Source organism: Necator americanus, chromosome X (genome assembly GCF_031761385.1).
Source record: "Necator americanus strain Aroian chromosome X, whole genome shotgun sequence".
In the NCBI taxonomy this organism is placed as follows: Eukaryota; Metazoa; Nematoda; class Chromadorea; order Rhabditida; family Ancylostomatidae; genus Necator; species Necator americanus.
In genome coordinates, this window is record NC_087376.1 from 33183434 (window position 1) to 33209081 (window position 25648).

Sequence of the window (25648 nt, forward strand, 5' to 3'; positions counted from 1 at the left end):
GTGGATACGATAACGTTAAAATTTGTGTATTTCTGTATGTATTTATGTATGTATGTATATCTACAGTAATCACTACAAAAGACATCATTCGCTTCTAGTGTCCAATGTGGTTTATAAATAAACACAAGTGAATCTTTATTAATAAAATTTACATGAGAACAGCACCATATTTGTTGATTGCAAAAGGCACAAATATTCAAGCAGTGGTTATCACATGAGGCATGGTGTCTACTACGCAATTCTGTGGAATATTGCGAGTGTACCGTGCTACGATAAGCGAAATAGAAAAAAAAGGAAAAGATGAACGGAAGGAAACATGAAAAGCATTATTTTTTTACATTACGTTTCTTAACGGAAATGCCTCGCAGGAAATCCCCATATTCATCGAAATCACGTGGATTTGACATAATTTAACCAGTTTGTGGATGTTATATACAGTAATTTGCTGCGGATAACTACTAAAGCCACGAACCGTTTTCCCCTATTGAGCTATTAGCTACAATTTTTCAAATTCAAAAATTAAAAATTTTCCCAAGAGCAGATTCATGGACCTTTGATGGATAGGGTACACTTAGCTCACAAGTGATTGGTTGAAACCGATAGCAATCGCTACGCCCCTCTTCACCAATGGTCCACTGCTACAGCGCGTCACGTCTGTGAATGCGTACTACTACGTTAACATAGAAGCAGCCAAGCTTTAGCCTCACATGTTTACCAAGATGGGCGTGTGACTGGGCTAAAAAAAAAGCGAGACATAAAATTACACCAAGTACACAAATTCCTCCCTGATACGATCTAATGTCAGTAAAAAATGCATTCAAAATATTCTCTGGGAGTGGATTGTGTTCTCAGTGCATGTTTCTAAACTGCCAGTTAAAATAGATCACTATAGACACAAGAAGCGAAAAGATGCCTCTACGATAAATATCAAAGTGAGTGCAGTGGTGAGGCTCTACTGGCTGTCACACAAAAGCGTAAGCAAATATACAACTATACAAAAATCGAAAAAAAAGTACTAATGACACCCATAAACATGCACTAAGAGCTGGAATTAAATGAAATATCAGTGATGTTAGAAGTCTGTCCACAACAATCCCGTTTCTGTTCGTCGAGAAACTGGCAACGTTTCTTCGGAGCTTTTCGGAGACTCATCGATGAATGGAGTTTGATCGTCCTTTTGTCCAACACTCGTCGAAGTCTCTTCGGTTGGCGTGGTCTTCACCACAGACGTCATAATGACGGAGGTCTTAAGTTCGGCCACATGCTCAGACACTCCCTTCGGCTTCGGAGGAGGTGGTGGTGGAGGTGGCTTGACGACCGCACTTTCTTGAGGTGGCTTGACGACAGTCTCCTGAGGTGGTTTCACAACAGTTTCCGGAGGCGGCGGAAGCGAATCGCTCCCTTCCGAATCCTCTTTTTGCTCTTTTTCCGCTGTGACAACGTTCACTCCGAGTATTCCTTCAAGCTTCTCCATTTCGTCATGAAGGCTTCTCGACTCCGATACACTGTCGTCATTGGCGTCGTCATGAAGACAACTGATAAACGGTGTGCTTCCGCTGACCGTTGGAGAGCACGGGCTTGGTGGAAGATCGAATCGAACAGGTTGTGTTTGCCTCCTCACATCGCCTCGTTTTCCCCGCTTCTCAGGCCTTTCATGACTTTGTGATCTATGCCTTAGAACATAGTCAAGCACATTTCCTTCCGGTGTTGTTGGTGAAATAGAATGATCCTGTGAGGAGAAATTCCTAGGTGATGGTAGTCGTTTTCGTGGAACAAGATCTAGTGATTTCCTTCTCTTGAACTGATCAGGACTTCTCGAGAGTTTCCTCAACGATCCGGTGTCAAATTCTTTTGGCCGATCTTTGAACGTATTGAAAGACAACGATTCTGCGCTATCCACCTTCCTTAGGGTCAATGTGTAAGGAATTTCGCTGTTGAAAAGATGACATTTTTCAACATTCGGGCTGTCCTCACTTTTCACTGAGATCAATTTTGGACGAGTCGGCGGCGCCTTGGTTTTCACTTCTGGTTCTGCTTCTGCTACTGGTTTCTGTTTCTCTTTCGTCGTCGTCATCGTCGTGGTCGTCGTAGGTGGAGTTTGTTCCGTCATAAGCACAACAGGATGATCCTCAGGCGTTGTGTGATGAGGAACAGCGTGTTGTGGGATGACCGCTTTCGTTGGTTTTGGTAGAACGGCTGGTTTTGGACCACGCTCTTTTACTCCATGCGGTGTAATCACCATCGTTTCTTTGCTGATCACTTTTCCAGGCAGCGGACCTCTTGCCCCGTAAATAGGCTGCGCTTCAGCTGTTTTACTTACGCCTGTTACAGGTTGAGGGGTCGACTGTTTTTGTTGTTGTTGTTGTTGTTGTTTTTGATGTGCCGCTACTGCTGCTGCTGCTGTCATACTGGTAGATGCAACCGAATCTGGTATTATTTTCACGGAAGAATATTCACCTTCATGTGTAGATATAACCTTAGGTTTTAATAATAACGCTCCAGTTGACGTGTATATTGGCCCAGTACTTCTTCTAACGGTTATATCCACATTAGGACCGTCGATTTCGATAGGAACAAAGCTCGTCGAATTAAATGGATACTCTTTAAGACCACGACGTCGACCAGTGGACGTAGAAGCAACTGAATTACTAGCCGAATCCTCCTCATCCGTTGAATGAGGTGTTGACTTCGAATGTGAAATTACACGCTTCACAACGACGTTACCAACACGTTTCGTTGCAAAATTAGCACTACGCACTTGTCTGGATGGTACACCTACATCAGATTTAGTTGATCGTTCATGATCGGATAGCCTATACGAGTCTTCACTAAGATTATCGTAATCAGGACGTATATTATTAAAATTATCACCAGATAATGATTTAGGAGGCTCGGCACTCTCGATTTCTAACTCTCTACAAACAACTTGTATATCATCGCTAAGCACATTCGGCAATGAAATCGATACGTTCTCCTTTTCAGGTTTATCATTCTGTTCCTTAGGGATTTTAGGTTTTGGACGATGTTTCTGATGTTCAGCGCACTCTTTCGAATGTCGATGTCCACGCGCATCTAAGGTACCTGCGTTATCGTGTGATTGTGATTGATTCGGGAGATGAGACATTGAGGCATGTGAGCCTCCGTTCTTCTTCCGTTCCGATACCATCGAGTATAATGCGAACGGAGGAGGGCATCGAGGTGAAGCAGCCGAACGCAGAGGTCTGGAAATGAAATCGGGATCAGAAAAAAAAATTCATCGGACATTCACTTCTGAAAACGTTGTGGATTTTGAAAATTTTTTTGCGATCCTTGATGCAATGAGAGCTATAGCTTTCTATAGCACATCATAGATAAACGATACCGTTCCAGTACCAACGGGTAAAGTGTTTCTGGGTGATCAATTTTGAAAAAAAAAAGATTCAATTCAAAAAATTTTCGACACGCTGCTTGCTACGTAAAGGTCTGCACCAGGTTCTACTGACAATAAATCGATCTCCGATTTTTTTTCAATATTATGACCCAGACGATACTTTCTTATGTTTCTTTTTTTTCTGTGCTATACGTACACGGATCATAAATCGTACTTGAATGAATGAACAAATAAAAAATCGTGAATAATTCGAAGTGGTTCACTACAGGAATGAATTATTATAGAATAAAATAGAAATTATTTTAATTTAATTATATTTAAAAATTACAGAATAGAAATGAATTACATACGTCAACTAGTGTGAATTGTTGGGAAAAAAATTCTCACCAAGTCAGCCCAACCAACCAGAATTTATTCAGGATAAATGATCCACATACTTGTTACTTTTACAGTAAGCCTTTTCCTAGAAAATATACTCAAAATTTCCCATTATACGCCATATCCCTCGCTAGCAACCAAAAATCTCGTCAGTGGAGATTAAAAAAGAAGCTGCAACGGTTCCAACAAATTCTTTCTCCACACTATAAACAACGTATTTCAGGAATTCGGAGATTTTTCCCGTGATTTATAGTTTCACTGAAGAACTGCAGAACGTATACTTAGGAACATCCATCGTTTGACCTGGCTATGGTGTCCTAACGCCGCTATTCTTTTTCTTAATGGTCCGATTTACATCTCCCGAAGGAACCATAAATATCATCGTTTCCATGACGTTAAGGAAGCTATGCGACAATGTTGAACGTTATACTGACACTTTGACTCGCATCGTCCTACAGGGATCAGAAAAAACTGCCCGAACAAATTATAGAAGCAACGGAAAAAATCAAAAGGCGGCCAGCAATGCAAAATTGGAGGATGTTGCTCTTTTCAGAACCAAGAGAGTGGAAATAAACTGCTTAAATCTCGTATTCTATAACTATTCCTAGAGTAGATCATCTGTTTGGATTATAAACGAATATTTCTCGATTCGTAACCGAAGTCCACAGAATATTGTGGGAATAATAAAGAGAAGCTTTTGATCTCTATTATCCGAAGAGACTCCATACTATTTCCTCTCCTTAAAAATAGAAAACAGTGACACTGTTGGACTTTAAGAAAAAAAAACTGTTTTGTCCAGAAAAGCACAAGATAAGTGATAATTTCGAAGGGGGGAGAGAAAGAGAAATGTTCTGCTACCAAAGAACGCTCCAACATTGAGTGATTAACGAATTTTTGCAGCGGCAAACTACTGGTTTACGAGCGAAGAAAAAGGTCCCCATAAAAAAGGTCATTTTGTAGTTGTCTAATTGACAGCACATCTTACGGCATCAGTTGTTTGCGCTTACCAACGAAATTTACAGCAGTACTTTTACAACACTGATTTTTCATCCATCATTCTGCGGAGAAACATATTGTTCAAAGACAAACAGGATAGAAGAAAATATGTTCCAGCAGGTCACATAGATCCAGATATTGAGAATTTATTATTTCAGCAAAATCTACTAGACAAAAGGGGCGAAAAAAAAAAGAATCGTAGGGATATTTCCCTCAAAAAATAATGTGATTTCTCAAAGGTCGTTAAAGAAAATGACTCCTATGTCCTAAAATTCCAAACCTAAATTTTTCTTCTAAAATGGCGCAAGGAGAAAGGAATAAGAAAATCAGGCAAAACTTATGTATACATCGATTACAGTACTTTTTATGCTGAAAGTAGAAAAATTTTCATACCTTGTAAAAGGTTCCCTTCGCTTATGATGTTCACGGACATAATCGATCAATTGCTTTTGCGTTCGTCCATGATATCTTAACAATATGCTCAGGAAAAAAAATCATACTTGGAAAGAAAAAAAAAAACAACTAAAAATCAAAAATCCAGGAGAAAAAAATCGACCAAGATCTTGGAAAAATAGAAATGAAAAAGCAATTCAGGATTTTCATTTCATTTCATCAAGGATGTTAATGTTAAATTCTTTCAATAGAAATGAGACTTTTGCTAAAAAGTTACTCACGGTATGCACCTGTAAAATTAACTTAAATCAATATTTCAGGAACAGCTGCCCTATAAATAGTCATTCTATGGATTTGAACAATATCATGCTACATAGCCCAACTTTTGGTTTCATACTCTTGAATATTAATATATTTCACTATTTAAACGTAAATTTCACTAATTATTGGTGAAAACCAGTGTGACCTACTTAGTAGTTCACTTCATTGTACATGTAATCAACTGATACTACTTATAACATACTCATATTAAAGTCAAACACACTACATTTTTTAACATAGCAATATTGATTTATCGGGTACTCTCAAAAAAAAATCCAGGAAGATTCAGCAGAATTCAGCGATGGCTGAGTTAATGTAATTTTTATTTGGCAATGGGTGGAGACCAACTGCGCATGGTGCGTTAGGCGGTGTGTGCCAGGACAATATCCACAATTTACGAAATTTGTGGCTATATTTGAGAACATCATTTTAAAAAAATAATTAGATTGCATAGTTATTTGAATGGTAAACATAAGAATTCACAACACGTGTTCTGGAAATTCTATTCATCGCAGTATCCATGAAACAGGGCAATAAAACTTCCCACCACTATTCATATATGAGAAATTTCATCAAAAATAAGTAAAATTATGATTTTCTGAGCACAATCTACGATTACGTCACTAATTATCATTTCGCATTTTCTCCAGACCAAAAAAAAAAATGTTTCTTTTTTATTGAATTTGAGCAGCTACATACTTTCACTAAAAAGTATGGATTACCTGAATGAGGATCCTTTACTGAATAAGCGATTATCCTTTCTTGTACTGTCGGCTGCCGAACAACGAAAGAATGCATGATGTTCAACGCATTTCTTCCAGAAAGACTTGCACTCATTCCGTGAATCAAAAACAAATTGTATCGTCTCCTTATAGTACTGCTGAAATCATTAAAAACCTAATTTTTTCCTACACTGTTGTTATGCAATCCATTCAGGACTCACATAGCTGTCAGGATGAAGCTTGACTAGCAATTTCTTGCGTTTAAAGCTAAGCTTCCGAATTTTTGCCCATGAAAATGTGGATACACATTGTAGTTGATGATATACTTTAATGCCAAGATGTAGTACAGCTAATCGAGCATCGGTGCCTTCAATATCCTGGAAAACATGTCCGTCAGTAAGCGACAAAATCCTGCAAACTTCACAGAAAACATTCTATAGGGATGAGATTTCATTTTCTTTCATTCTCTCCTGGGATTTATAGAACGAAGAATGTTCAAAAGTACAAATAACAGAATAATATTGAAAGAGACCAAAGGCACTTCTAAATGATGGAGAAATAATTGTGCAGCGTAGGAAAACACCAGAAAGAAAAATGAAAAAAAAAAGAAACGGGAGGGGATGCGGGTGGCGCAGGCGCGCCCGCCCGGTGGTCTCAAATTCCCGCCAATCTAACGAGATCAAGACCGTATGTCGATTTTGTCAATTATCCGTAATTGTACCGTAATTGAGAAGAATTCTGCTTCAACAGAAAATAAAAGTTTAACTTGTGCTTCTACTAGCTATCAACATATATTCAAATTTTCACTTCCTCATGTTTTTACGCTCGGAATAGATGGGAATAGATCCAGAACGAATAAAAGATCTTCATATGCTCTATAGGAATAAATCATGTAATACATGATATGATTAGAAATTGTAAAAAGTTTCTGGATAAGTGACGGAGATTATTTATGTAGAATAAAGTAAAATCAAATAGAGAATGAAAGGAGAAGAGTGTGGAACTTCGAGGATCAGGCACAGAAAACAATTTCTAGCCGCGACGTACTGCCGCCGATGATCTACCGTATAATCACAAAAATAAAGTCTCAAATAATGCTCAAAGTCTCTCCCGGGTTCGAAATAAATATTACACTGTAATTTATTTAAAGGGATCCACTATTTTTGACTCAAAATTTCTCTAAAGAATTTGAGAAATTAATATAATTGGGGAAAAATATGACGACGAACACACGAGGAACGCAAAAAAAAAAGAAATTACTCTTCTTACTAAACAGAAGTTCAAGTGAAGACGATCAAAAAAAAAACCATGTTAAGAGGGGCTGATAAGAAGGCGATGGATGTGTAACAATGAATATGACATCACGAGGAAAAGGATCAAAAATCCATCGGGAAATAAAAAGAAGGCTTAAGACGTTGCATTCGAAATGACTTATTTAGCTAAAGTGAAGCGGAAAAATGAAAAGAAGAAAATTAGACGAGGAACGCTTCTAACGGGGGTTTTTTTCCCGGAAAAAGAACTAGATACATTTATGATCCGAGTACGCTGTGCATCGAGTTCAGATGAGTTATTGGCTATGTATAAGCAAATATTATTTTTCATACTCGACAAAAGAATTATTGAAGCTAATTTTTTTCTTCTCGAAAAAAAATGAACACCTCAACAAAAAACGTTCTTTTAGAAAATCCAGGAGATGAAAGATTTCTTACCTTTGCCGGATGAAGTTTAATACCATAGAAATCGCATCGTCGTGCAACTTCAAGCATTGCAAAGTCACTTTCACCAGGGCTCATACCACTAAAATGATGTTATTTTATGAGATTCCCGGATGGATATTCTCCGAAAGCCCCTCGTTTCGGATCAATGACTAAAAGTTTCTGTCAAATCAATGAATAAGATGTTCTTTCGCTGGAAGTGACAGCCATCATGTTGCAGCAACGTTTTTCATTCACTTAGGAGACTTTCATGTAGTCATCACACGACATCATTTGACAACGTAATGCTTACGAAAATCAATACGTGAACAACTGCTGCTATGACGAATGAGATGTCATAGATTTTTTGGTTCCGGCCTGGATCCCGGCAGAAATGATATTCCGGTGTCTCTCATACGAAAGAAAAATTCAAGGCAACGTTGATTCTTTGACCAAATGAAAAAGAGAAACAAGTTGTGATAAGAAATATAAAGTTTAAAGGAATGAAAAAAAAACGTACGATAAGTAAATTCCCTTCAAAATTCCGGAAACAGACTAAAGAACTACCAGCAGGCAAGAGAAGAAGGATAATTTATTAATCCAAGAACAACTTAGTATTTTTTATCTTCTATTTTTCTATTTTTTATTCTCCTATTTCTATTTTCTATTTTCCTATGCTTCACCCCATTGAGAGGTCTGAGTCTTTCAGGATGAACCCAGCACTTTCGCACCCAACACTAAGTTTTCTTCTATTACATTTTTCCTCTGCTGTCACAGCCTTATCCTCATCAAGTACTATATCCAAGAAATTACAAGTAATTCCCACGTGAAGGATTTTGGTTGAATTTGTATATATCATACATATTGTATATATTACGGTGTAATTGTGTAAAGTACATGTATTAAAGAAAAAATCAGCTGTTCTAAACATGTTATTCATTCAGCAAATCGTTACATTTTTTTTTTAATATAAACTACATTTATTCCTGTAATGACGTCACATTCAACGAGTTGTTTATTGCAAAAATAAACAGAGAACATTGTGATTCCACTAGAAAATTCAAAGCTGTAGAAGTTTTATGTTAACGCTGTTCCAAAAAAAAAGGAGAAATCCATGCAAACTTACTTTAATAATTTGAATAAATAAATAATAAACTAATCATTTAATTTCTACATGTTCCCTAAAAATTTTCAAAATTAGAGAGATCGACATAAAAATAAGGTATGTCATGTCCTTCCGCAAGACATAATAGGCTGAAACATTCTCCCAGTTTTCTGAATCCACCAAATATCTAGCAAAAAAATGATGTCATACCCAGTGCTCATATCATTGTTTTTTTTCATTCATGGAATAATATCTTCAGCAAACAAGCTGGTGGGGTTTAGTCCTCAGGGAACGTGAGTGCAACTTTCAGGAAATTGAACAACACCAGATTCACCGATAAATGTAATTAATTGTTCACTATCGTGCGATTGAGAAAAAATGACTTTGCTGCTATGGAAGTGTTATCACGTTTCAAACAAACTCCACTTCTCGAGTATTCCATAAAAATGGCGGATCTATTCAGGCATGAGAATGCGACAAACAAATGGTGAAGGTTGAGCAACAGAATTCCATGAAACTCACATTAAATTCCTATGATTTTCCATAACTTTTTGTTGGAATTCAATCGTTTGATGGGGAATAAATCGTGAATGAGACAAATATGTTGCGTCAGGATAATCTTCAGCCGAGAAATCACCGCATTCAGACTAAATATTGCAATCATAGTATACTTTAAAAAATAAAACTCTATATGAGGATAATTCTCCCAACCTGGACAAGATAAGCTGCTAATAGCGCAGCCGTTGTTTCAGCACAATGTAGCTCTCCAACTGATAAATCCCTACGGATTTGAAGAGTGAGAAGGTACCTTAAGATATCCAGATATTTGTCCTAGATCCTGAAATCCTTTCCGAAAACGGCAGAAAAATTTTAGAAGACTATACGAAGAAGTAGGGGAAAAACGCTTGAGAGTTGTTCCAAAGAAGAATATCGTTTTTCAACTTTTTACCACTTTTTCTCTTGGTCAAAGTAAACACAGAAGAAGAGATATAAAATACGATAGTTTCTAGAAGATATTAATTTCACAAGAATCATGGAAGTGTTGGATATTTGTTAAGGATAGGATAGAATTAAGGACAGGATTACTTAAGAATTGTACTATAGGTGACAAATTTCGCAAAGGAAATGTGCTCGAAAAAGTGCTCGAAACCTTCTTAGAATTGTTAATAAGTCAGTCACAAACACTAAACTTTCGCAAAACCTTGCATTTTCCTCAAATTACTCCTTTTAAGACCGTTTAGACATAGAGCGATTCGTACTGAGGCAAATCCACAGAGTATTATTGCAGTAAAATGAAGCAGAAAGTATGAAAAGTGACCTACCGTGTATATTCCTCTTCTAGATCTATAGGATTTGGTGTGTAAAATTTTACAATGAAATAAAATTTTGCATCACTACTATGCGAGCTGATTTGACGTAGAATTGGCTTATCAGCATCGAGCCAGCACTGAAAATAGAAGTAGTTATGGATTATCCCATTTAAAACATGAAAAACTGTCAAAAGTACAAGTCCCATGCAGTTCTTTTTTTCTGCTATGATCACAATAAATTTATAGAGATAATAAAATCATGGATTGTTTCGCTGCAAAACTATCCGAATAACAAATAGAAGGCTTTCTCTAAATAATGACATTGGCTTACGCTCACTAATACTCCCACTAATAATCACATTCCGGTAAAAATATCAATAAAAAAAATGTGTTACTCGGATTTAATTGTCAAGCAGATCTCTAATCACACTAGCATAAAAAAATTTAAAGCCCGTTGTAATGTATTTGCACGAAAAATTCAATTGTTCACCATTCCAAAATAATTTTTTGAGCATTTGTTTGCTCACTTACTTCACTTTGTTATTTGTTTACTGTCTTACTGTTATTTGTTTATTCACATTCGATCACAACTTCTAATATTTCTTTCTGCAAAAAAAAGACGTTATGAATTTTTAATATCATGTTATAAATTTAAACGGACATTATAGAGAATATTCGAAAAAAAATATGAAATTTACGACGCAGTGTCTGAAATATTGCTACTAGCGCAGTAATATGTATATACCACGCTACCGCGGCACCTATTTCTAAGATAAAAAGCATAGAAAGAAATTTTCCTATTGTTGTAAAGAAAACTTTTTCTCTATGAGAACGATTCAGATTATCCCGTAAATATTTTTCTACATTTCGTAAGAACCACCTCATCACTTAATATGCAACTTGTTTATTATAATAAAATTTTTACACACTCTCTATTTATTTCATGAAGCAACTTGTTTTTTTTTTCTTACATATAACTTCCCCACAATGGAGAATCTTATTGTTGAACCTTAATGAATCAAACATACTACATGAGTCGAAAAGATCTGGATTCATTCCAGAAATTCAAATATTTAATTTTTTTCCCAATAAGACTGCAACACGTCAAAAAATCTTCCTACTCGTACCATTTTCTGTTTTGTTTTGGTTGATCAATACTGCAAAACGTCCCACAAAGTGAGCGCTATTTTTAGAGAGAACAATTAGCAGGATAAAAGCTTCTCGGAAACGAGTTCCATATAAAAGTGCTGCTACTAAGAATGGAAGAAAAATGAATAATGGGAAGCACTTCATAGGCTCGCTTTCCAAGTGATTCACCGAAATCCTTTCCAAGAAGTGTGAAGGGGTTTTTCCCAGACTTGCAACCCGCAACATCTCGCAAAAATCCAGGAAACGCTAAGAAGTTGCACGTGCAAAGCAGAGCTCTCCAGCATTTCATCAGTACACGGCAAAAACCTCAAAAGAACATCAATTTCCGCCGCTGCCCCCGAGCATTCCTTGTCAACGCAGATTTTAGTCAAAGCGCAAGTCGCCTTCTGTTCGCAAGCCTCCGTGTAGTCATTGTTCATATAAACATTTCCGACGATGTGCGAATGAGGAACGAATATTACACGTTTCGCACCCACTCAACTCTAAACATCTAGCGATAGAATCGAATCTCAGCCGTACTTACATGACATCCAGCATTATCGATGTATTCGAGGCCGAAATAGTCATTTTCGAGGAGATTCAAATGTCTGGCCACCTCATCCAATAATGTTTGTCCAATGGCTTTGTGCTGAAAATGTGAGCAGTGAAGCGATTCGGCGACAATCATCCGGAATTATTCATCATTTCAACGATATCAAAATATCCACAGTGTGCCCGGTCAACTGGCCGCTTTCGTGTCTAGTAGTAGTGTTCGCCTGGACAGCGCTATAGTAAATTGATATCCGAGTGAAGACTGATCAGCCAGCGTATAAACAGCTTTTGCTGTCGGCCGCCAATTGATCGTCAAAAGCACGGTGTGTTCTCATCAAAAAATGTGGACGAATCATCAGTTTTAAGGATATCAAGGATACGATGATAGCTCAATGAATTGAAAATGGAATTCGTAGTCGAAACGTACTCCGAGGTGAAAGACAGCCACGCTATCGTCAAGCATTCGTACTTTTATGCAAACCAAACGTCCGCATTTTGCATCCATTCCTGGAGGTGGTGGACCTCCAACACCAAGCGGAATACCCGACATTTCCGCCCTGAAAGTGAATTCGAAAATAATGCATCGGTGAAGTAGTTTCGGGAGAAGGATACTGTAAACTATTTAGTGTACATAAATATTACCTGTAAGGTGCTTAGAAAAGCCTTTAAAGGCTTTTATTTATAAAATGTTGAGACGTCGAGGCGCTTCTTTTAATCTACAAATACGAATGGTTCTACATAAATTACTCGGAAGGAAGCGAAACATTATTGCTCAGGATCAACACTACACTAGTTGTTAGAGGAGCTGTGGGAAATTAGGATCCGGAATATAGCATCCAGGAACTAATGACCTTACACAAAAACTAGTTCTTTCACTCAAGTAAAACTCAGTATTCACTTAGTATTATGCCGAAATAAGTAGTGCTTGTTCTGAGAAAAAAAATATCAAAAAAAGGTTTGAAACCAATTCAGTAAAGCTTGAATTTACCCAAGGTGATAAAACATGAGAAAAGGCTGAGAGTTTGATGGGGGAATGTTGAGAGGCGCAATAGAGGGAGAGCGAGGGAAGTGAGAGGGAACAATTGGCAAAGTCCGCTGCAGCCGCCCACATGCCAGATGGCCAAAACATAGCTGAGACTATAAATTTCTAGTGAAATGAGCTACTATTGCATTTTAGGAGAGAAAACATTGGACGAGATAAGATTTAAAACGGATATAAAGTCATAGAACTTTGCAAAATAGATGTGTGATGACTGGAAAGTGTAGCGATTTCTTTCATAGGTACAATAAATCCCTTAACTCTCGAATAAGTCAGGGAATTTAGACTTGAATTGAATACAAGAGTGCTCTTTAGGATTTCTTTCAACTGAACAGCATGCCACGCTAGCGGAGGGCATTTAAAGCCGAGGCAACAACATTATCGAGAGCACGTTTTCATAAATTCTGCCGATGTACAGCCGATAGGAAGATGAAGCCGAGCTGTTCACACACACACACACACAGAACTATAGATTCGAGAAGAAAAAAACGACGTTTTTGATAGTTTCAAAACAGTCTGGAAAAACAAGGATCTCACCGAGCATGTGCGTAGTCGAGCCTCACCATTGCTGAACTGTATACATCATACTGAAATAGAATGTGTTCTGATTGAAAAATAGTACGACATCCAGTCCGTACAAAAACGGATAGATACGCAGCTGAAGTGATAAACATAGATATGGATGTAATTTTTGCAAAATCATCTCATAAGGACTGAATAATTACGAAACAGGGAATTTCCATGAGATTTTCAGGAACAAGTACTAGTGTATGAAATTACTCTACCTCTGCTGGAAGCGCATATCGCTAGAAAAGCGAATCATGTCTGTCCCGTCGGAACACCACGCTAACACATTCTCTTCGTGTCGGCTATTTTCTCGCCGCCGCGAATACGTGACACTACGCTGACGACGATGGCGGCCCGACGACGGCGGCGGCAGCGACAGCGGCCAGCTGAAGGACTGCCGCATCCGAGTCCGGCGCACATGTGCAGCCAGGATAGCACGCTTAACACACATACACACACACACACGCACACGGACGGATGGACGGACGGAATGGGCGGCGAACACCCAATTAGGGCACCTGCGGCATCGATCCTTCTTCATGAACTCCCTATGAATCCGTTATTTGCCATATCGTCATACGTTACACGCAAATACTGTTAACAGGAGATTTCGTCCAGCCACTCGATTTTTTTCGCAACAAAACTTTTTTTGGATTTTTTTCGAAGAAACCAAGGCAACAAATCTATTCAGTCACCTTTGATATAAGATAAGACTGAAACTTCGTCTGCCTCTATCTCAAATCCTAAATGTTTGCTTAGCAATCTCTCTACGACCCTGACATCGTATAAATTTTAACGAAAAAATCAATAACTCATTCATCGGCATATGCAAATATATAGCTAATGATGATCAAATAACGCTTGTAATTCACTCCTCCTTGCTGGTGCACTTCCATCGGATACGCTGACAAATGCTGATGTGGCACCGATGATTTGAGGAAAATCGGACTCATCCTGGCGCCCAATTGGTGGCTATCCTCACAAATTTAGCATCTAAGTGCAAATATGTTGGTTCATTCCTTAATGTACTGTTTAATTCTTTGCTTCTTTGCAACACCTTACTGCCTTTTCGAGTGAAAAAAGAAACAACTTTACAAAAAAAAATAAATTCTGGCAACGAGTTTACATGTCCTCAGAGTTCTGGAAATAAAATTTGCAAAAAAGCCCTTGGGATGTACTTGATTTGGAAAATTTAGAGAAAATAGGGTAAACAGGCTAAAAAATTCAAAAAAAACAACGTCATCAGATACAAAATAGACGAATATTTTAATTGGGTAGAGACTGAGCACAGTCTCAGGAAAGTGTTCAGATCCGAACAATCACATCTTTATAGGGGACATTGAGGTAAATATCAAATAAGTTGGAGGAATATGGATACAAAGAATAAGTTGAAAGAATATAGGGTACAGAAAATCGAGCTTTCCATGACTATTTCTGTATTCTTATTCATTTAGTGACTCACATACTCCATTAATTCCTTTTTTTCAGAGAAGCTAAACTGACTTGTTCATATTAAGTGCAAATAATTCATCTGTAGCTTGCATCTTTGATTACTTGCACAAAAAGCACCCAGATATGTCTAATAGATAAACTTAAAGCAAAAAAAAAAACATAAAAATTAAATTTTATCACCACTAAATTAAAATTTTAGAAAGAAAAAGCTTTAAAGTTGTCGACTCTTCTTTAGTAATTTAGAAATGTAGAGTCACTTGAATGTGATATTGCATGGGCATTCAATACTTATTCTTTTTGCCTGAGCTAATAAAAATAAAACAAAGCCGGCTAAAAAGAATTCGAATAAATCCCTACCGTTAAAAGATTATCCATAAGCTCAACTAAAGTAGAAATTAATCCCGCATATTCTATTGGAAATATAATGGGATAACATAAAAACGACAGTGAAACTAGCGCAACCTATAAGTCTTGCTCCAAAAAGTTTAATGTGATTTCTGTGTGAGTCTTTAACCACATAGTGTAGGAAAATTTTCATTTTTTTTTGAGACCCATTTTAGCAGATATTTCCATATATACATCTCTGTCAAGTTCTTCTCACATCATTTTCACGTCTTCCAACATTAAATATCAGGCTAGGTGCTAACAGCTCTCATCCAGATGGGATCCCTCATAAACGTACTTGAGATTAATTGGTTCCAACCAACTAGTTATGTGATTCAATGGTTTCATAGTCAGTACTATACTCATCGAATTCCGATGTTTTTGAGTGCAGGAAAAAGCAACGATAGAACTGAAATAAAGGAGCTTTTCCGGAGCCCTGGCTGCGCTTTACAAACGGGTTTTGAGGATCAAGAACGATACCAGTGTCATGATTTTTCTTCTAGGAACTTTTCAAGGATAATTAAGGTTAGTGTTAATATGTGAATGCTAAGGAACTTTCTTGATGACATTCGTACTTATCTATACCCAATGTTGATGTTCAGATTACTATGGAACATCATCTTCCAGAAAAAAGAAGAAAATAAAACAAATTTAATTGCGCATAATTAAATAAATGGAAGAAATAGTTCCACGCAAATTTGAAAAACAAACTGAATATTGATTATAAATTTGTACTCCTGTAAAAAAAGTTAAGGTGCAGCAACACTAATAGGCCGGAATTTCTGCGCATAATCAAATAAATAATTGATGAAAGATTAAGAAACGAAATACAAATCAAAAGCGGAAAATGTCAATACTAAAACTAAAGACGTCTCCAATAAGATGTGGAAATGATACGTTCGGATCGCGTCCAGATCCAACTTCATAAACTTATTTTTCTCTATACTATCCACAAAAAAGTGCGCCTGAGGCAGTTGTGCCGACTAGTCTCAGGACGAGAGTATTCAGAGAACCCAGCCAGCAAAATTCGTAAAGTAGTAGTATGAGTCTTTTCGGAAGAAAATGTACTATTGTTTGGTTCAATTTATGAATCGCTACACCTCTGAGAAATACATTTTAAGGCAGAAGGAATCCTCAGCTGAGTCTCGTCCAAATTTTCCTCAAAAGAAAGCGAAAAGTAGGATCAGATCAGCTAATTATGTTACTCATTTCAATCAACACTTGTCTAGAGATAAATTAACCAGCAATTTCAGAGAAATTTGTCAATTTAGCAGAAGAAAATCTTGAAAATGCTTAATAATCAAGGCAAGATGAATAAATGCTGTCTAAGGACCAAAAGTAACGTGTGGTCTGCAGGGGGTAATCTACTTAAAGAGAATCGATGAAGGAGAGAGGTCCAAGCGCCCGCTTTTGAATTTCCTTCGTTCGGGTGGGCATAGCGGTCCAAACATGAGAGAAACTGCACTATAAATGATGGCACTCAAAGAAAAACTTGGTTCTAGGCGGAAATTTTGGGATTTCTAACTCACAAAAGAGGATGAATATGTGGAAATTTGATAGGCTCTTGAGCATTCAATGAAGTAAAATTATTGAATCGTGTTAAGAAATATTTTTCTGGTGAGTAGTCCTTGGGAATCGAATGCAACGGATAAGTTGTTACTTCATAAATAACAAAAATGATGCGTTAACTATTTCCAACTGCGTAACTGGAAGATTATAATGCACCTAAAGTAAATAGTACAAGATGGAACAAAGCACCGGAACAAACGTAAATTCAGAGAGAAAAAACAAAGAAGATATCGAATTACAAGGATTTTGTATAGCTCTATTCTTAGCTTTTTCTCACATACTTTCAATCCCAATCCCAATTGTTGCAAACTCTACAATTACTGAAAACTTGCAAAGAATTCTTTTAGAATCAGAGTTCTCAATTTCACGAGCTCATTTTATGGCAAGGAGGAGCCCCGAAAATAGTTATGCAAGTGATTCTATAGACTAGTAAAAGTATGAAATTATCAGAAAAGTTGTTCGGAAATTGCAACTCCTACAGTAAGAAATATTTGTTATAATGGAACCGAACCATTTCTACATCTACAGTGAAAAAAATTGCACTAAATATAGAACAATGGAACGGATTTTCTGGAAGAGCACGCTTGAGTGAAGCTGCCAAATTCATGTTCTCCATTCAAAACTCCTTTATAACTATGAAAAAATGAAGCATAAAAGCACTTTATGAATAGATTGCACGATTTCTATTCAAAAGTGATGTTTCCATTCGAAATTTGTCCTCGAAACACTACAAAATAAAAGTTTATATTAAATTAATGAGGAATTAAAAACATATGTAAAATCCCAAGGCTTTCTATGTTCCTTATCCTTAATTATATCACCTCGTATTACTTGATTTTCAAGCTGGATTCCCTCCAATTAATTTCAACGACATGCCAGATGCTGTTGAAGTTCCTCAAGAGAGCGGTTCTGCAAAACAAAGACATATGTTCGTAGTTTCAAGAAGAAAACCGCATGGAAAAATGCAAAGTAATTTTTCACGGGAAAAACTACAAGAGCTATTCCAGAACTACGAACTTGTATGTGCCGTAGTAATGTAGATACTCCATAACTGAACGTAGTAAATACAAAAAAAAAGCAAGCAATTCATAATCCACTTTCATTTTTAACATGAAGCCGGAAAATCAGTCAATATTAATGCGATATCCTTATCGCTACAAATATTTTACATTTTACGAATTCCGAAGCAGGATCACTCCATCAATAATTGGGATGAAGAAAATGTACTACTGTAATAAACCGTAGAAAAAAATGCTGGGAAGAATAATGTAGAAACTGCGTGGGGTGGAAGCGAAGAAAGAAAAATCCCAATTCTTCCTGACTTTTTGCAAATCTAAGTATTTTATCACTATCATTATCACCATCAGTTTTCATGGAATTACTGATCATGTGACAGTACTCCGCTAATTTCGTCTCGAGAAAAAAAAACGAGAGTTGTTGTCTCCACTCAGTAAATTTTCTTCTTCGAAAAACTCAATTCACAGCGGAATATGCTTCAAAACTGTGTAGAGCTTTATTTTTTTCTACTCCAGACCTATTATTCTATGAACATGTCAGCTATTTTTACTGAATACATGGTACTAATTGAAACTACTGCTAATCATTAATAAGTCGCACATATCCACAAATAAAATTATATGTTTACGCCCATTTTGTACAGCGCATAATCCATAAAACACAGAAATAGAATTTTCATCAACATTTAACCAGGAATTCTACGAGAACCAGAAGACCAAGTGTTTGAAATAAGATTAAATATATTGGTAGTGAGCATCTCGAGAAGAAAACTAGATTTGCGGAGCAGCTGGGACCTAAATAATTATGTTGCCTGCAGTAGCGGCTGCATCCATAATTGTGATTGAAATTATTCCTGAGGAATAAGTCATCAATCAAATAAAATTCCATTAAAATATCAAATTTTTTTCTCAGATTTTTTTCTTTGAATTCGTTGGTTCCGCTTACTCGCCGATTCAAACGCGGATATTTGGGTCACTAGGAGGACACAGTGGCCGATTAGTGGAGAAGACTAAGCTCGATAGGAAGTCCGCAAGAGCGACCACCCACGTCGTCCACCAAAGCATTTCTCTTGATCTTTCTTTAGGCATCAAAAATTACAGTGATGGACTTGTTCGTCCTCGTCATTAGATTGCTCCACGGAGATAAGTATTTTCCTTCATCGACATCCATACAATTTTGGGATTGGTATAGCTTATATGGTAAGTGAAGGCAATCTACAACCAGCGCCAAAACTTGTAGCTTAGTACAGCCGTTAGGAAAAAAACAGATTTTTTTTTCAAATTTTCCAGAACCTCAAAGTTCGCCGTCCAAAAAGTCCTCTTCCTTTCACTTTTCCTCGATTTCTTAAAGAAATTCCGATGATCAAAGTAGTCATGAATTCACCCATTAGAAAAGGCAAGAGGTAATTTTGATGAAAATGACCACGACTTCGTGCAAAGGGACCGAGTTGCCCAACAATGACATCACATTTTCTATTTTTTCGAACTTATTGCGCAGATTTCCTCTACTCCCGTTTGGGTCAGTGAAAATCAACGTTGAATCTTTTTTTCGACGTAATGGCTACATTTGAAAAAAATTTTGGAAAATTAAACATTCTCGTTCAGATAAAAATCTATTGCGTATTTTTTCACAGCACTGAAAAATCTGTACAAATGATTAGTTATTGCATATGCATGTAAAAAAAAACCAAAGGGGTAAGTGGTCGTCTTGGGTGGTCCTTAGCCGCGACCACCCAAGACGATCACCTCTTTGTTTTGCCTTTTACTTCCGTCCACATGTGGAATTCAATTCAAATTTCGTACTTTTGCAAGTTTTTCGAACTTCCGTGCTAATTTCAATTTGCATGACAGAGGTTGAGAAGCTGTTTGAGAGCTGTTTCGACTAAGAAATGCGAATTGAACGAGATTTTCCAAATTCTTTAGATCGTTACTGAAGAATTACTCTCTCATTCTAGGAACAATGTGACTTTTTTTAGAAGATTCGGTTTTGAAGAAAAGACAAAAATTGAAAAATGTCCATAATAAAAAAAATCAGAAGCTGTGTGAAGCAGCAATCCAGAAAGGGAAACGTGAAGATGCGCAAGAATGAGTTTCGAGTGAAGTGTGAACGGCTTGTTTTTTTTTCCTATCATAGAAGAAATAAATAATTAAAGTAGGCTTATAATTAGGACCATAATTTTTAACGTGATAAAAAAAGGCTATTTTTCTCAGTCTTTTACACCGAATCAATGATTCCTGTTTCATATTAACCAACAAGACATTCCCTCAGTTCAATATAAGACCAAATTGCAATTCCTTAAGCAACTATCAGTTTCAATACGCCTACTGGTTTTAGACGAAAATAAAAAAAAAAAGAAATAAGAGGTTTGTAACAGTTCTATTAGTTCTCCTAAGAACATAGTGGAATGAACTTCAAAAGTATGAATACCGTGTAAAATTACATTTGTACGGATAGAATCTGTTTCCAACAGGTACCAATTTGTGGTTCCCGTTTATACTTAGCGCAGTTGAAGAGTAGTGATTCCTCCTAAGAAACTGCTAACTATCAAAACTTGGCACAAACTATTTTCCAAATTTATTAAGCGACAAAATAGAGAAGGTTTTCTACAGCAGGTGAAAAATAAGAGTAAATTATTCGTGGATTTAGAACTGAGAAATCCAGTGATTTTAAACCTCGAGTATATAGTTAAGAAGAACATTATACAAAGCATATCTGTGCTAACAAACATTTAACCGATTCCCTACTTAATTCAAGAAAATATCAGAAAAGTGCTCTCGGTCCTAGATCAAAAAGGGAAAGCTTGCGTTCCTCAGTACTACCGTCTCCCCAATATTTATTTATGGAGTGATCATTAGCTGATCCATAGACTCTTATCTGGGATGAGGCAAAATCGAGCAGAGATATCGGGAAGTTCCAGGAATGAAGCGCAGTTGGAGAGCCAGCATCTGGGAGTTTAAAGAGGACGAATATTTGCCTCTGCCTACTCTTCAACAATATCGAGTGAACAAAAGAACAGAGGGAATTCATCGCTGGGTTAAGCTTCAGCAAATAATGGATTTGTTATGATATGAGGTAGATAAATTATGTATATTATTTCTGAACGTAGTCTGCATGTTTCTAATACTGAGAGTATCAAATGTTGGGAAGAGAATTACTGGAAAATATGAGAGATGTAGGAAGTAGGCGATCGAATAGGAAATAGGGCAGGAGAAAAAACTCGTATGTACACAAAGCTCAGGACGGCTTCGGTCCATCCACAAATTTTGATTTTATTTTATTCAGAATATAACATTTACTTCTTATTAATAAGTTTCAGATTTTCCTTCTTTTAATAATGTACAGCTTGCTGATATTCGGGCTAATAATATTCATTTATTTACAAATATTTATTGACCTAAACATAACGAGTAGAAGTAGATTACCGTTCAAGACGCCGTTCTTGGATCTGACCCACGGAATTTAGAGCTTCAAAGGAAATGATAAGGAACTATTCAAGAGAGGATTGAGGACAAAGTATGGATCAAAAGACTCCTAATTCCTCGATCACATCAAAAATTCGTCGCGTTCTAGGGAAGTAAATCTTGTAAACCTTCCTGAAATCCACACACAAAAACCGCACCAGGATCCGGAAAACGTAAGAAACCTGTGATTCAATACGAAACACTAGTGAGCATTCTCTGGGACCACACTCCACATATCGATTGGTGGTAGGTAGAAACACTATCCAGGAAATAGCGTTCCTTCTTGATTATGACGGATCATTGAATAGGCTCATTCAAATTATTTCTCTTCAAAGTACCTATCTCAACAACTACGACTATTTACCCTGATTTTAACTTCCAGGAAGATCCTGGATTGCCTACAACGACTGCGCATTGAATGGAGCGAATTTTCCACACCTCTGCGTCCCTGACCTGAGTACGCTAGACACAGGCGGGTTGACCTCGTATGAGTTCCTATCGAAGGATGACCCTGATATTAGGCCATTACACGTGGACTTGAGTCTCTTTGTAGTGTGTCCGGAGAATATCTCCGAGTCCCGAGAAATGTTGGTCGTCCATAACTTCGCTTTACTTGTTTTTATTTCCACGTCATCTTATTTAGTTCTCCGTGCAAGTAATTCTCGTGCATACAGTTCTGCCTTGTTTGTAGACGTCGTTCCCTTGTCGATAATTCCTTGAAATTTCTCTCTCTTCCAGGATCATCCTCGAGCTTCGATAACAAAACCGTGATGAAGTTCTTTTTGTTGTGCTTCTTCCTGCTCCACGCTAGTGGCGTCCTAGCAGAGGAAGAAAAGAAGGTATGTCAACTTACTTGTGTCTGAGTTATTACTTCTTATTCTACAAGTTTCCATTCAGGATGTTAAATATGGAACCATCATCGGTATCGATTTGGGTACTACTTACTCTTGTGTGGGAGTATATAAAAATGGACGCGTTGAAATCATTGCAAACGACCAAGGTAAGAATCTTTTCCATTATTCCAGGGATTTTTCGGCAACGAAATCCTACAGAGGCTTAAGTGTCTTTTTTAATGAAGTTAAACAAACAACACCATTCTTACGTAATTTTTTTTTGTGATATAGGAGAGCTAGTAGTTAAAAAACACCATTTAAATATTTTTGAAGCAATTTCACCATGACCCTGTAAAGGTTATCCACCATCAATGGAAGTTTTCGATAAGATCTAGGATAATCCTTTCCACTCCAGGTAATCGAATCACTCCCTCATACGTAGCATTTTCTCATGAAAACGGTGAACGTATGATTGGAGACGCTGCTAAAAATCAGCTTACTATTAATCCTGAAAATACCGTATTCGATGCGAAACGACTTATTGGCCGTGATTTCAACGACAAAACTGTCCAGGATGACATCAAATTGTGGCCCTTCAAGGTTCTTTATTATCCTTTACTATTTCCTTGTTCTTCTAATCACTCGAGTTTGTTTTAGATTCAAGACAAAAATAATAAACCTCATGTTGTCCTGAAAGTTGGCAAAGAGATGAAACAATTTGCTCCGGAGGAGATTTCTGCAATGGTTTTGACAAAGATGAAGGAAATTGCCGAATCGTACCTTGGCAAAGAAGTAAAAAATGCAGTCGTCACCGTTCCTGCATATTTCAACGATGCACAACGACAAGCGACTAAGGATGCCGGTACAATTGCTGGATTGAACGTTGTACGGATTATTAACGAACCAACTGCGGCTGCAATTGCTTATGGATTAGATAAGAAAGAAGGTTAGGATTATAAAATATCTATTTCGGACTTATATCCATTTTTTTATGAAGTTACTCTCTAGTTTGGGCGAGAAGACATTGTCTATGATGGTCCTGCAACTAACACTTTAATCACACCAGTAACCAGTTTGGTAGGGTGGCACCCCAAAGCGAAAGAATAACATTTCATGCACGTTATCCTAGAATTTCGGAGCAGAACATGCTAAATTCTACTGTCTTTTTCTCGAGAAAATTATGCTCATATTGTTGAAACTGGAACGAAATTTTTAATGTTCATCATCAAATCTAAACAAGTAACCAAGGTCCATTTAAGGAGAGCGCAATATTCTGGTGTTCGATCTCGGAGGTGGAACGTTCGATGTATCGATGTTGACAATCGATAATGGTGTGTTCGAAGTCCTCGCAACAAATGGAGACACTCATCTTGGAGGAGAAGATTTCGACCAACGTGTAATGGAATATTTCATCAAGATGTACAAGAAGAAAACTGGCAAAGATCTCCGCAAAGATAATCGTGCCGTCCAGAAACTTCGCCGTGAAGTAGAAAAAGCCAAACGAGCTTTGTCAACACAACATCAGGTCAAAGTTGAGGTTGAGTCAATCTATGACGGTGAGGATTTCTCCGAGACTCTTACCCGCGCGAAATTCGAAGAGCTCAATATGGATCTGTTCCGTGCCACCTTGAAGCCGGTCCAGAAGGTTCTAGAAGATTCTGATTTGAAAAAGGAGGATGTTCATGAGATTGTGTTAGTCGGAGGATCCACTAGAATTCCAAAAGTTCAGCAACTTATCAAGGATTTCTTTAATGGTAAGGAACCTTCACGTGGTATAAATCCTGACGAAGCGGTAGCATATGGAGCTGCTGTACAAGCTGGAGTAATCAGTGGTGAAGAGAATACTGGAGATATTGTTCTTCTGGATGTGAATCCTCTGACTCTTGGTATCGAAACGGTCGGAGGTGTAATGACAAAGCTTATCACTCGTAACACTGTCATTCCTACTAAGAAATCTCAGGTCTTCTCAACAGCTGCTGACAATCAACCAACTGTAACCATACAGGTAAGATTTACTGTGTAATTACTATAAATCCACTTGATTACGTCATTTTCTTTCAGGTATATGAAGGAGAGCGCCCAATGACAAAGGATAATCACCAACTTGGAAAGTTTGATTTGACAAACATCCCTCCTGCTCCACGTGGTGTTCCTCAAATTGAGGTATTGTTCATTGTTAACCTTGATATAACTGTTTTCTTTTTATCTAACGTTGTCACAACAACCCTATCCCTCTTATTCCCACATAAAACAGCAGGGCAAGCGTCACGCTTGGGTCCTGACACGAGCAAAGTTCTATAGTCATGCCACATTCGAAAATTTTCGTCGAAATCTCTAAAATTGCCTCGGGGTTCTGGGTCCTTCCATTAGGCCAACATTGAAGAACAACTTCGTAGCTATACTGGATGTGCTTTTATGGAATAAAATAAGGGAATCCATGAAGCTCTCAGTTGTTCACCGATAATTTTGCAGGTCACCTTCGAGATTGATGTGAACGGTATTCTCCACGTTACTGCCGAAGACAAAGGTACCGGAAATAAGAATAAAATCACCATCACAAATGACCAGAACAGATTGAGTCCGGATGATATCGAACGCATGATCAACGATGCCGAGAAGTTTGCCGAGGATGACAAGAAAGTCAAAGAACAAGTAAGTTACTCGGAGCTCCTCAAAGATCCATTGTCTTAGAAAATACGGTGAATTTGTTTTCCAGGTGGAGGCGAGGAACGAGTTAGAGTCGTACTCGTACTCGTTGAAGAATCAAATTGGTGATAACGAGAAACTTGGCGGGAAACTTGACGCTGACGACAAGAAAGCAATTGAGGAGGCTGTAGAAGAAACGATCAGTTGGCTTGAAAGTAATCGTGAAGCATCCGTGGAGGAACTTCAGGAACGAAAGAAGGTGAATTTGACGAGTTCAAGGTGACATGATCATATTCTCCGTATCTTCCATATTTTTTTTCTTTTCTCTAGGATCTGGAAGGCAAAGTACAACCGATCATTAGCAAATTGTACAAAGATGCCGGAGGAGGTGCTGGAGGTGGTGATGAGGTACCAACCGGGGAAGAAAAGGATGAACTGTAAATGATGACTGGTAGCTAATTAAATCTCTTGCTTGTTACTGCTGTTTTGATGTTGATGAAGTGATATTATTTGTACGTTGTCCAATTGTGCATTTTGCTTATTTCTTCGTATTTATTATTTGATTCTAATAAATATATACAAATATTTGAGCACATTACTCTTCAGTAAATCGGGATAAATGTTTTGTGGTTTGTGGAATCAAAACAAAGTTTACATTCTTGAATATTTGAAAAAGTAGAGATTCGAGTGCGTGTTTAGTTGTGTAGAAAG

The 25648-nt window shown here is 37.4% G+C and overlaps 3 protein-coding genes across 5 annotated transcripts; 2 read left to right on the plus strand and 1 right to left on the minus strand.

Moving 5' to 3' along the window:
- Nucleotides 1–1072: 1072 nt before the first annotated feature.
- Nucleotides 1073–14528, minus strand: RB195_026202 (uncharacterized protein; the record flags this gene model as incomplete). 2 transcript variants are annotated; one of them, XM_064214651.1, is made up of 13 exons in its annotated part: nt 1073–3221; nt 5138–5212; nt 6181–6338; nt 6402–6557; nt 7890–7977; nt 9502–9626; nt 9691–9787; nt 10302–10426; nt 11962–12066; nt 12397–12526; nt 13546–13595; nt 13794–13814; nt 14448–14528. In XM_064214651.1, the coding sequence occupies 13 exons, from the start codon at nt 14526–14528 to the stop codon at nt 1073–1075; spliced, it is 3360 nt and encodes a 1119-aa protein (XP_064070532.1). The 2 variants fall into 2 exon arrangements, with proteins under 2 accessions (XP_064070532.1, XP_013303653.2); XM_013448199.2 differs by lacking the exons at nt 13794–13814; nt 14448–14528 and having other exon boundaries at nt 13546–13574.
- A 1159-nt stretch (nt 14529–15687) lies between these two features.
- On the plus strand, nt 15688–16055 carry RB195_026203 (uncharacterized protein; the record flags this gene model as incomplete). The annotated part of the gene is made up of 2 exons (XM_064214652.1): nt 15688–15936; nt 16014–16055. The coding sequence occupies 2 exons, from the start codon at nt 15688–15690 to the stop codon at nt 16053–16055; spliced, it is 291 nt and encodes a 96-aa protein (XP_064070533.1).
- Nucleotides 16056–19099: 3044 nt separating this feature from the next.
- RB195_026204 (uncharacterized protein) lies at nt 19100–25378 on the plus strand (the record flags this gene model as incomplete). 2 transcript variants are annotated; one of them, XM_064214653.1, is made up of 11 exons in its annotated part: nt 19100–19196; nt 21841–21930; nt 22197–22297; nt 22356–22458; nt 22707–22891; nt 22949–23237; nt 23551–24296; nt 24353–24454; nt 24764–24943; nt 25008–25196; nt 25268–25378. In XM_064214653.1, 11 exons carry the CDS (start codon nt 19100–19102, stop codon nt 25376–25378), a joined length of 2193 nt encoding a protein of 730 aa, XP_064070534.1. The 2 variants fall into 2 exon arrangements, with proteins under 2 accessions (XP_064070534.1, XP_013303652.2); XM_013448198.2 differs by lacking the exons at nt 19100–19196; nt 21841–21930 and having other exon boundaries at nt 22229–22297.
- Nucleotides 25379–25648: the final 270 nt, after the last annotated feature.